General features: G+C 40.1%; 1 protein-coding gene across 1 annotated transcript in view; it reads left to right on the forward strand.

Moving 5' to 3' along the window:
- SLC4A8 (solute carrier family 4 member 8) overlaps positions 1–13,201 on the forward strand; it is a 75,142-nt gene that overhangs the window by 24,967 nt on the left and 36,974 nt on the right. The window contains exons 7-10 of the mRNA XM_027844341.1: positions 363–454; positions 9,991–10,148; positions 10,941–11,028; positions 12,201–12,347. Of these exons, the coding sequence (XP_027700142.1) occupies positions 363–454; positions 9,991–10,148; positions 10,941–11,028; positions 12,201–12,347 (485 nt within the window). The remainder of the gene's footprint in view (positions 1–362; positions 455–9,990; positions 10,149–10,940; positions 11,029–12,200; positions 12,348–13,201) is intronic.

The following is a 13,201-nucleotide window of genomic DNA, read 5'->3' on the forward strand; positions in this document are numbered from 1 at the left end:
TTGCCTATGTTCACACAGCTAGTAAATACCTAAGCTAGACTTTGTAGGTATAGCCTATGTCCAGATGCTGTTTTGGACCTGTTGGAGTAAGAGGTTGAGGGAAGTCTTTATTTTACATGAAGGCAAAGGAAGGGGCTAGAAGTGTCTCTGCCAAGGTGAGAGGCCAGCGATGGAAAGTCCTGATTAGCCTGAAACTGGGAAGAGGACAAAAACCCAGGCTTGCGGGCGTCCAGACATCACAGACCCTAAGAACCCTTTGCTAGTGCAGTCTTGGCAGGAAATCTGCATATTCTTCTGATGGGGATTGAGGGGGCAAAGGTGGTAAAGGGAAGAGTCAGAGAATTCTTTTTTTCCTCTCACAGGTCAAACAGTGTCTCCTCAGTCAGTTCCTACTGCAAATCTTGAAGTAAAAAATGGAGTAAATTGTGAACATAGTCCTGTTGATTTAAGTAAGGTGAGTGGAAAAAAAACCGTGAAATTAGAATAATATTGGTCTATTGGTCCAAGAGGCATTATCTTTAGGGATTTCTATTTTTCTGGAATTGAGGAATATTTTAACTGTGGGGTGTATCTCTATAAAACCTGCTTTTTTTCAGAAAAGGAGGCCCAAGTTTCTCCCCATAACTCTGGGTTGTAGTCAAATTACCAATTTAATTGTATAAATTGGTACAATCCACAGGTTTATAAGGAATTAGTCTGAGCTTCAAATGTATTTGTGATTAGGAAACATTCTGATTTAGTTCAAGCCTTGTTGCTTACATTTCATCAGTGCATGACTGGAAAATATGGGCAAAGGAAAAAGAAAATTGGGTAGGTTGGTAAAAATGTGAGAGACTGGGAGTAATAACAATTTACATTTGTGAAGTGCTTCAAAAGGTTTCTAAAGTACTTGTCCTACTTTCCTCATTTATATACCAGAACCATGTGTATAAATAGTATAAGGATTTTTGCACTGTAGGGGCCATCATGGCATAGTGAATAGTGCTAGATTTCTCTGGATGGCCTGGGTTCAAATCCTGCCACTTCTTTGCTATGTAGTAATGGGCAAGTCACTTAAATTCTCTGAGCCTCAGTTTTGTCATCTGTAAAATTAGAGGAGTGGACTAGATGATCTTTTTTTTTTTTTTTTACTTAGGCAGTTGGGGTTAAGTGACTTGCCCACGGTCACACAGCTAGTAAGTGTCAAGTGTTTGATCTGAGGCTGGATTTGAACTCAGGTCCTCCTGACTTCAGGGCCGGTGCTCTATCCACTGCGCCACCTAGCTGCCCCCTAGATGATCTTTAAGGTCCCTTCTAACTCTAAATCTGTGAGTCTATGATTCCATTTTACAAATAAGGAAACTGAGACTCAGAGAGTTCATTGGCTTGCCCTGGAGTCCCCAGGGTCTCCTGACTTCCCATCTTGCTCTCTTTTCGCTACAACCTGCTGTCTCTGAAGGATTTTAAAAAATATCTCCATGAAGTTGAGTTAATTACTTGGAATTATAGATTTACAAATTACTGTGCTCACTTTTTGACTTTGTTGGGAAGTGAATTTCTGACACTGAAATTTGACACCCATATTTGCACAGGACTCCTGATCCATCTGAATTGTTCTGATAGCCTTCCACCCATTGAGTGCTCTGACAAAACCTTCACTTTGTTAATTCTGTTAAAACTACCTGGTGATAGAATGTTCTTCTTGGGACCCACTTCATTTGGCATCACTTTAGAGCAGGGCTGCTTTATTTCTTTTGTGTTCTGGACATCTTTGGCTGGCTAGGGAAGCTCCTGGACCCCTTCTCAGAACTATGTTTTGATATACATAAAATAAAATATCTAGGATTGCAAAGAAAAACAATTATTTTGAAATACAGTTATCCAAGTACTAAAAATTCCAAGTTCATGAACCTCAGGTCCAAAAGCCTGCCTTTTTTTCAAACTTCTCTTTCCAAACCACTAGGCACCACAGTCAAAATTTAGGGGAGTAATTATTATGGAGAAGGGGTCCATCTGCCTCCCCCTACCCCAGTAGCATCTGCTGACTGCAGACCAACAGGCAGATAGGCGCAGGAGCCCTGGGAGTAGCAGCAACCCCCCTTCCACCTTCCACACTACTGATTATGCTTCTAACCCAGTTCTCATGGCCATCTTCCAGGGAAACAACTTCTGTGTAGAAGGGGCCAGCCATCCTCACCAAATGCCAACCAACTGCTGTACTTAGGGCAGGCAAGCCAGTGTAGCTGAAGCAGCAGGGCACCCAAAGGGAGAGACAGAAGGCAGCTTGTGCCAGGCAAGTCAAACCAGCACCACCACCTTGGCTACCATGTCCCTTCAAACCCTGATGGAGACAGCCTAGGACCCAAGAGCCTTGGAAACAGTAATACTTCCAGCCCAGTGCCCATAGCCATCATCCTGGGAAGCACCTCTTCCCTGGGGAGAAGCTCCTGTAGGTGCTACAGTCTCATCTACTGAAGACCCAGGAAGGAAAGTTCTTGCCACCAGAGTCCTTGGCACTATCAAGTGTTTCAACATCAGAGATTGATAGATTTGTATCAGTGGAGATGATGTTAAAGAAGAGGCATGGCCATATGCTTTGCCACTATTACCTAAAGACTGTGGGGTTTTCCCACCTGACTTTCAGCTGCAGCCTCACATGTGGGTTGCCTCCCTTGTTAGAATGTGAGGTCCTTCAAATTAGCACTGTTTCACTTTTCTGTTTGTATTACTAGCACTTAGCACCTGTGCTCTCTATATAGTAGGTACTTAATACATACATTCATTCATTAATTTCTAGGGCCTGTGATTGCATTTTAGTTAGCTGCCACCAGTAGAACAGTGATGCTTTGAGTTGTGGCCAAGAGGAGAAAACCTAGTTGGGTTTTGAAGACAGTGTGATAAGAAAGAGTACTGGCCTTGGAGTTAGGGGAGACAAGGGTTCAAATCCTACCTCTTATACTTATTAGTTGTGCAAGCACAAACAAGTCACTTCTCTGAAGGCTGTTTCCTCATTAATAAGATGAGGTAGTAATATTTTGTGATACTTACCTCCCAGGTAGAAGAACATGAAGGAGTAGCACTCCCTTCTCTGACTTCCAAGTCAAGCCTGGTATTATAGAACTTTTGAGTGGGGCCACCCTGCAGCCTGCAACTTGCTGTTTCTTAGATTCCTAAGAAAAGTGTCATCACACTTGTTAGGATGCTGACCCAGGGTATCACCAGAGCCCGATTGGCCAGTGTTTCAGGGCTCCCACCAGATGTTCACGGTTGCCATGGCAACTCAGGGCACTTAAAGTCCTCACTGTACATCATTCTGGCTGGTATTTCTTTACTTGAAGTTATGGTCAAGCCTCTTCCCCACAATATGGATGATGGATTTGACTTTGATGGAGTTATTTTTGTTATTGTCAGGCTTTCTATAGTATTCTGAGAAAAAAAGATAAGGCATGTGATAGAATTATACTTTTCCTTAAGAGCACAAACATCAACTAGACCTAACTCCTTATCAAAAATTTAAATTTAAATTTTAAAAATATAAAATTAAAAAATATAATTATGACAAATGGCCAGTTATGACCATTAGCAAACAGTTTAAAGGAGATCATCAAGATTAGAGTAAAAAAAAAAAATAGGTACAAGTTTAATAGCTTCCCCATTTAACTCCCATGGTTATTAATCACTGTTCAGTCTAACCCTGATATTCTGCAACCTAGAACCATGTGTAAAGACTAGAAGTTTGGGGGGCTCATGTTCATATGTAGCTCCATTAGACAATGCAGACTTGGGGATTACAGCAACTATGGTAACTAAATAAAATAAAAACAACCACCAGCCTTCACAGGGAATTAAATCACAGAATCTTGGAGAAGGAAGGAACCTGAGATGTCACCTAGTCCAACCTCCTTCCTGGTGCAGGATTTTTTTGTTACAATCACTGACAGACATGTGCTCCTTCCCTCTTTAATCTGTTATTTATTTAGGCTAAGGAGCTCCCAAGAATTTCCCCCTTTCTTGTTTCCCATTTCAGCAGTAAATAATGGATTACATACAAATTCAGCTGGGATATTTCCACTGACAAAAAGCTTTGTGAGGACAGCTGTAATTGTTTTTCACTTGACCCCAAATCTGCTTCTTGGTCACCTCTACCCTTTGGTTGTCATTCTGTCCTCTAGAGCTACACAGAATAATCAATCTGCTCTCACTTCCACTTGGTCAGCCTCCAGATTTGGGAAGAGGGATACTGTGTGGCTTTTAAGTTTTCTCCAAGCTGACTCTAAACTCCCTCACATTTTCCTCATATAACATGATTTCTAGTCCTCTCCCCATTGTAGTATCTCTCCTCTGGATCTTCCTTATTCTGTCAGTCTCTTTGAAAGTGTGTTGTCCAGAACTGTACTCAAAGCTCCAGGTTTCTCCCATGCAGGAGGTAAGGTGATCACCTCCCTAGATTGTTGTTTGAATCAAATGAAATAATCTTTGTGAAGCACTTAGCACGGTGCCTGACACATAGTAGGTGCTTAATAAATGCTTATTCTCTTCCTCTCTTCTCTCCCTTGGCTTGGACTTTATGGGCCTGTTAATGCTGATTGTTTTAGCTTTTTGACCATTTTTTAAAATTTTTTTTTAGCAGCTAGCTTATTTTGAGCTCGTGGTCAACTAAAACTTTTAGACTTCCCGGATGAAATGCTATTAAGTCAAGTCTCCTATACTTAAGTGATTGATTTTTTTAAACCAAAATGCATGTCTGTGGTATGGTGGAAAGAACCCTGACCTGGCTTCTTGATGACATGCTTGGTTGGCCTCCACCGGTACCTTGTGCAGCCAGACATTTTTAACAGATACAATTTAGGATATGTGAGCTAAAGGATTTATTTTTAAAATGTTTCCACGCCATCTTCTTGAAATTATTTTCAAGTAACTTTTAATGTTTTTCTAATAGACACACTACCATTTTTTAAAAAGTGCCCTGTGTATCTCCTTATCATGTTATTTATTTAGGTTAAGGAACCCCTAGAAATTTTCTCTTTCTTGTCTCCCGTATCATCAGTAAAAATAATAATAGCTAGCATTTAGATATTGACTGGGGCATGACTTGGGAGAGCTGATTGTTAAAGTTTCAGGGTGAGTGTTTACACCATGGAAATCAGTTAATGCTACAAATCAGGGTTTGACTGATGATTTTGTTGATTGTCTGGACTTGAGAAAGTGTTGCAGAAACTGTTAATAATGCAAACTAAACTTAAAAGTATACTGTGGATAAATTTTTTCTAAAAGAGAGTCAGGTTTTAAAATTTTACCAGCAAAACCCTGTTTAGCAACACTTTAAGGTTTGCAAAGTATTTTACAAATATTATTTTATTTTGTCTTTACAATCATTCTGGTAGGTAGGTGCTATTACTATCCCTGTTTTACAGATGTGGAGATTAAGGCAGAGGGAGAGGGCAAATTAAATAAATAATTTTCCCAGGCTCAGCTAGAAAGGGTCCAAGGTTGAATTTGAACCCAGGTCTTCTTGACTCTAGGCCCAATGCTACATCTGCTGTACCACCTAGTACGTAAGTATATTATTTACCCCTCGGTGTGTCCTTCCTCACTATCACCCCTTCAATAATTTCCTGATAAGAATGGTTCAAGAGCCTAACAGCTCCAAGTTTCACATTTAGCCCTAGGGTAACAATCCACTGTCAGAGCTGGGTGCCTTGTCCTGCCAAGAAGTAAGAAGAGAACTTACCTGCTACTTCTCAGGCCAGGCTTTAGTGATTTGACCCAAACTGAAACCATTCTTCACCCAGTAATGTCTCAATCAGTGGTTTGCCAAATTCCAGTTTTTTGTTAATAGTATTTTATTTTTTCCAATTACATATAAAGATAGTTTTCAACATTCACTTTTATAAGATTCTGAGTTCCAAACTTTTTTCTCCCTCCCTCTCTCCCCTTACCCCTCCCCAAGAAGGCAAGCAATCTGATATAGGTTATATATGTACAATCATATTAAACATATTTCCACATTAGTCATGTTGTGAAACAAGAATCAGAACAAAAGGGAAAAACCAAGAGAAAGAAAAACAAAAACAACAAAAAAGGATGAAAATACTATGCTTTGATCTGCATTCAGACTCCATAGTTCTTTCTTTGGATGTGGATATATCATAAGGCTTTTAAAATTGTCTTGCTGAGAAGAGCCAAGTCTATCAAAGTTGATCATCACACATTATCGCTGTTATTGTGCACAATGTTCTCCTGGTTCTGCTCACTTCACTCAGCATCAGTTCATGTAAGTCTTCCAGATTTTTCTGAAATCTACCTGTTCATCATTTCTTATAGCACCATAGTGTTCCACTGCCCTGGCTTCTTGATGTACTTCATGTACCACAACTTATTCAGCCATTCCCCAATTGATGTGTATCCGCTCTATTTCCAATTCTTTGCTACCACAAAAAGAACCATTATAAATTTTTTTTTGTACATGTGGGTCCTTTTCCCTTTTTTATGATCTCTTTGGGATACAGACCTAGTAGTGGTATTGCTAGATCAAAGGGTTTACACAATTTTACAACTGTTTGGGCATAGTTCCAAATTGCTCTCCAGAATCGTTGGATCAGTTCATAATGCCACCAACAATGCATTAGTGTTCCAATTTTTCTATATCTTCTCCAACACCCATCATGTTCCTTTTCTGTCATATTGGCCAATCTGATAGGTGTGATGTGGTACCTTAGAGCACACTACTTAATCAATAATGATTTAGAGCATTTTTCATATAGATAGCTTTGATTTCTTCATCTGAAAACTTACTGTTCATATCCTTTGACCATTTATCAAATGGGGAATGACTTGTATTCTTATAAATTTAACTCAGTTCTCTATATGTTTTAGAAATGAGGCCTTTATCAGAAACACTGGCAGTAAAAATTGTTTCCCAGCTTTCTGCTTTCCTTCTAATCTTGGTTGCATTGGCTTTGTGCAAAAACTTTTTACAAATTCCAGGTCTTTTTTTTTAACTTGAAATACCAATTAGGTGCCTCTACTCCATACTTTTGAAGTCCTAATCTCTAAATTATTTAAAAAAATTAATTATCAACCTTTCCTAATCCCTTTAATCAAATATGGTCTCTCCCTTCTTTGAATCCTTATCGCATTTTGTTTGTGTTGCTCTTATGGCACTTAGCATATTCACCTTTGTTATTTCCTTCTAGCACCTAGAAAAGTACCTTACTCATGGCCCATGCCAGAAGCCTTAAAGGACATTTCTTAGCAACTAGCTGTGTGATTCTGAGTATGTTAGTTAAACTCTGTGAACATTAGATTCCTCATCTATAAAACAGAAATAATAACAGCATCTCTAACACATCTTGTTCTGGGAATCTAATGAGATAATGCATATAAAGAGCTTTTGCTGTTGATCATTCATTTCAGTTGTGTTCAACTCTTTGTGACCCCATTTAGGATACTAGAGTGCTTTACCTTTTTCTTCTTCAGCTTATTTTACAGATGAGGAAACTGGGGTAGAGAGGGTTAAGTGACTTGCCCAAGGTCACACAGCTAGCAAGTGTGTGAGGCCAGATTTGAACTCAGGAAGATGAGTCTTTCTGACTCCAGGTCTATCCATTGTGCCACCTAGCTGCCCTGTGAAGGGCTTTACAAACCTTAAATAAAAATTCGAGCTACTATTACTTTTATTATTGTTTTGGTGGTAGAGTGGGGATTTGATGGTTGATTGAATTGCTTTAAGCAGATAACAGAGGTGGGCAGGTATTGCTGCAAAGATGAAGTGTTAAGATTTGTCTACACCCATCATCCTTTTTTACTAAGTATGAAGACATTCTCTGATTGACTTGGAAGGACAGCTGATCACTGGTTGGGTGAAAATTGGTCATGTCTTGACAAAACAGGAAAATGATAAATGTTGGAGAAGATGTGGGAAAATTGGAACACTAATGCATTGCTGGTGGAGTTGTGAAATGATCCAGCCATTTTGGAGAACAATTTGGAACTATGCCCAAAGGGCTATAAAAATGTGCATACCCTTTGACCCAACAATACCACTTCTAGGGCTGTATACCAAAGAGATCATAAAAATAGAAAAGGGACCCACACGCACAAAAATATTTATAGCAGCTCTTTTTGTGGTAGCAAAGAATTGGAAATTGAGGGGACGCCCATCAATTGGGGAATGGCTGAACAAGTTGTGGTATATGAATGTGATGGAATACTATTGTGCTATAAGAAATGATGAACAGGCAGACGTCAGAAAAACCTGGAAAGACTTGTATGGACTGATGCTGAGTGAAGTAAACAGAACCAGGAGAACACTGTACACAGTAACAGCCACATTGTGCGATGACTAATGTTGATAGACTTAACCCTTCTCAGCAATAGAAGGATCTAAGACATCTCCAAAGGACTCATGATGGAAAATGCTATCCACATCCAAAGAAAGAACTATGGAGTTTGAATGCAGATCGAAGCATACTATTTGCTATTTTTTTTCTTCTGTTGTGTTTTGTTTCCTCTTTCTGGAGGTTCCTTCTATTGGTTCTAATTCTTACTTACAACATCACTAATGTGAAAATATGTTTAATAGGAATGTATATGTATAGCCTGTATCAGATTGCTCGCTGTCTTGGGGAGGGAGGTGGGGAGGGAGGGGTAGAAAAATTTAAAACACAAAAGCTTATGGAAGTGATTGTTGATAATTCAAAATAAATTAACTAAATTAAAAAAAATAAAATAACTACAGAAAAATTGCCTTTTAAAAAGCCAAGGTTGCCAAGCCATGGAGAGATGGATGGTTAGAGAGTTCAAGTCATTTGCTTCAGGACACAGCTTTGTAGAGTACGACCAGAGGTCAGGGTTCATACTTCACCTCCCCCCTCCATTGGCCATAGCATCTTGCAGTTGAGCTCCTCAACCAGTAGGAAATAGCAAGTCCAGTGGGGAGAAGTTCAGAGTGTCAAAGAGAAGGAACAGAGATGCACACACTTCAAAGAGAAACACAGACCAGACACTGAGGCAGCTTTGAGGGCAGGAAGCAATTTCATGGAGTGTGACCTCTGACAGCTGACAGGAAAGCTGATTATGTATTCAAAAAAGTGTCACTCCTCTCTGGCTTTTGCTGTGCCTGATTTCAGCTCCATGGAATGAGATATCTCCTCTAGGTTGAGCTCATCACTTCTAATCTCTTCACCATGCTGCCAACTCAAGCCTCAACTGACACCACCATGGAGGGCTGGAGGGTGCCATTCTAAACTCCTCCTGATGCCTCCCTTTGTAGAGGGCAAAACTGGACTGGCCTCCGCTCACTCCACTTTGCATCTGTTGCTGTTCCTCACTCCAACCCATGAAACAAGAGACTCCCTCCCACATTCCTGACTCTTCATGTGTACTGTCTCTCCTGCTCCTCGAAGAGAGGGATTGTCCTTTTTTAATTAATTGTATCCCACAACTTAGCACAGTGCCTGGCATGTAGTAGGCATTTAATAAATGTTTATTGAATTGGACTTATTGGATTCAAAAAAGAGCTGATCTTGGCAGTTGAGAGTCAAGCTGGGGAGAGGGGCAGACCCAGGGAGCCTAGGTGAATGACTCACCCAGAGCAGACACTCTGCCCAGCAGGCAGCAGCGTTAGGAGAAGAGCTAAGACACTGAGGTCTTACAGGTCTGGAGGTGTGAGCTGCCTTGGCCGTGTATGTGCCTCCCTGTGATGGATGATGTGTGTATTTGAGGTGAAGTATGTCCTAGGTTTATGGGGAAAATATTGTATGGCCACTCTTTTTACTATGGCATCTTAGTAAATGCTTTGAGTTAATTGTATCTGCTGGCTGACTAAGCACACCTTTGTGGCCCTGGGAATTTTTAAGTGCAAACCTGCCAGGTACTTTAGAGCCTAAGGGAGTAGTTACTACCCATGTACCCCTACCCCCCCCCAAATCTGTAAACCTGTGTGCTGAATTGACGGAGTAGATCTGATAGGGTGCTACATTATTATTTCGACTTATTTTGGATTTCTAGGTGGACCTTCATTTTATGAAGAAAATACCCATTGGGGCAGAAGCCTCAAATGTCTTGGTTGGAGAGGTGGATATCCTGGACCATCCGATTGTGGCCTTTGTAAGGCTGTCACCTGCTGTCCTCCTCTCAGGCCTCACAGAAGTGCCGATCCCCACAAGGTAGAGACAGAAATATATACAGTGAATTACATTAAAAAGTCTAGTGTCCTTGAGCCCTGGTAAAAGAACCAACTTAATACCAAGACTTAGGACCAGGGAATCTTGAGAATGGGCCTAAAGTGCCTCAGAGAGTTTACTAGAGGCCTGAGAAAACTACTTGATTAAGCACTGTGCTGATGAAGTCTAAATCTCTTTGTAGCACAGAAATAAACAATTAACTAGGTTCTACTATGCTGAAACTGTTTCAGGCACAGTCTTGGGAATAGACTTCCTGCTTTCTGAGTACCAGCCTAGTAAAGAGGTGATGAATTACTTTGAGACGGTAAATTATGTTCACGGCTTAGGATTCAGTTTGTTATAAAGTGTATTCAAATATCCAGAGCTGTGTTTATATCATTCTATGGAGTTTTGTAGTTTTAGCCTCTTCCCCCTATTTGTCTCATAAGAGCAATGAATGGGATTCAGATGGGATTACATCTGTACTGCATGTAAAAAGTGACCTTTTGGAAAGAAATCTCTTTTCCAAGGCAAAGATTTTTGTCTCCATGGAAAGGCCACATAATTATAGCCACATTATTAAATGTCAACAAAAGTAATGGTTTTAATGAGTATTGAAATATCCAGATGGGAGATAGAGGTTAAAGTAGCTGATATTGACACATTAGCAGTGTGTCTGCTGAAGGCGCATACTTAAAGTTTGGTAATAATGTTTGTCTTTTTAGGTTCATTGGAGAGCAATAAAATCTTGTACCTTGGTGCTTGGTAACAACCTTTTTCTCTCTCTGTTATCAGGTTCTTGTTTATCTTGCTAGGACCAGTAGGAAAAGGCCAACAGTATCATGAGATTGGCAGATCCATGGCCACCATCATGACAGATGAGGTATGAAGAAACTTGAGATGGTTTCTAATGTGTTTCTAATGTATCTTTTCTTCACTTTGATAGCATGCTCTCTTTCTCTTCCCTCTCTTATTTCTGCCTCCTCCCCTCACTCCCTCTCCATGGGAAAGAAATCAACATAAATAGGGAGAAGTCTTCCTAGGATGATTGCTGTGTTATGTGGGGTACCTAGATAAAGAAGACAGGTTGGGGTTGTTTGTCCCTCCCAGAAAGTGTGATTACATAACATTCTCTGTGGTTGTCAATTGCAGATCTACCTGGAGCGGGGAGATGCATTATCCCTTTCCTCTCCACCCCTTTCCCAACCACTTTTTTTTTTGTCTAAAACTACACTTGTCCATATGCTAATAAAAGCCAACAACTTGGTAGATATTCCTCCTTCCCTCCTAGCACTCATGCTTCGAATGTGTGAACTCTTCCCACCGAGGCATGGCTAGGCAGAATTCACACAGATGTTGGACTTTGCATAAGTTTAGCAGGCTCTAAATTTGGGGCATGGTGGAGGAGAGAGCAGTATGAGTGTGAATGAGCAGAATAGAAGACCTTGTATCCACATACAAAGTGAAGCAGCTTTTGAATGTAAGGATGTAACTGTGAGAAACAACATGACATTTGCCTCAAAGTGGCAATATGATGACATGGGTTTGCTGAAGCTGCCTGGCTGCTGAAATAGTGCCTCCTAGCACACAGCTCTTGAAAAAGATGGCACAAATGTGTTGGGGTTCTGCTTTATCAACTCTTTTTAAAAAACCCAACATATAGATATCAAAGATAGACCTTGAACTTCATTTTTCAAGTCATTCTGAAGTGCAATCCTACCATTATATTCAGGAAGTTTTTCCTTATGTCTCATTTAAATCCTTTTGTTTGGTCCCCAGTAGAGATAGAGAACAGTTGTATAGCCTTTCATCCACTTAAAGACCATTAATAAAGTTCCCTTGGACCCAGTCCATTTTCACCATAAAAAATTATGATTCGTTTGGGTTCTCCTCCATCCTACATACTCTTACTGCTCTCTCTGAGTTATCTGCATTTCAGGGTTTTATTACTAAGATTAAAATCAAGAAGCTGTAGTCTTCCTGACGTCCGTTGATAATTATTTTCCTTCAGGAAGATTTCCTGCAGTCTTCCTAAGAGTCATCTCTTCTCCATAGATTTTTCATGATGTGGCCTATAAGGCAAAAGAGCGTGATGACCTTTTAGCTGGTATTGATGAGTTCCTGGACCAAGTGACTGTGCTCCCCCCAGGTGAATGGGATCCATCGATTAGAATTGAACCACCAAAAAATGTCCCTTCCCAGGTAATGTGCCTCCATCGGTCCACATCATTTATTGGGTGTAAAACATTACATATGGTATTTTGGAGGAATAAATAATAAAAGATACAGCTTCTGCTTTGGGCGAATTCATAACCTAATTAAGGAGACAGAACATGCAAATGTGAAAAAGACAGAAACACCTACAGAAAAATCATACAGTAGGAATAAATGAACCAGTATAGTACCAGTATAACTTCTGAGAAAATACTGATTAGTAGAGTGATCTCAAATGGGTAGGGTTATTCGGGAGGGCTTCCAGGGGAGGGTGAATTTTGAGTCAGATTTTTGAAGAGGAAGAGAGGGATGTGCAATAACCCAGAGGGAGTGAGAGAAATAGGTATTGTGATTGAGAATAGCACATGCAGAGAGAGGCCACAGAACAAGATGAATAGAGACAGCAAACATATTTGGCTCATAATTCTAATGTGGGAGGGAGGACACACAACCACTACAGAAGACTCTACATAAAATAGCCTGTGGTTAGATTGACATCTATCTCTGTTTCATTACTCTGATTCCCCAGTTACATGCCTTTTATTTCTGTGTACCTAGTATTCCTTGTCCCTCCCCACTCATTTCCTTTTCCCTCCTTTTCTGTGATACTCAAAGAAAATAAGAAAAGAAAAACATGTCTAAATATAACTCACTATTCAGGTCCAGAATTAGTCTAGGTCAAGGGTTCTTTATTTTGTATCATAGATTCCTTTGGAGTCTGGGAATGCCTATGGCCTCTCCTCAGAATAATGTTTTTAAATTCACAAAATAAAATGCATAGGATTACAAGAGAAACCATTTATATTGAAATAAGGATATATTTCCCCCCATCCAATTTGCAC

Source organism: Vombatus ursinus, unplaced genomic scaffold, assembly GCF_900497805.2.
Source record: "Vombatus ursinus unplaced genomic scaffold, bare-nosed wombat genome assembly UNPS02014941.1, whole genome shotgun sequence".
Lineage (NCBI taxonomy): Eukaryota > Metazoa > Chordata > Mammalia > Diprotodontia > Vombatidae > Vombatus > Vombatus ursinus.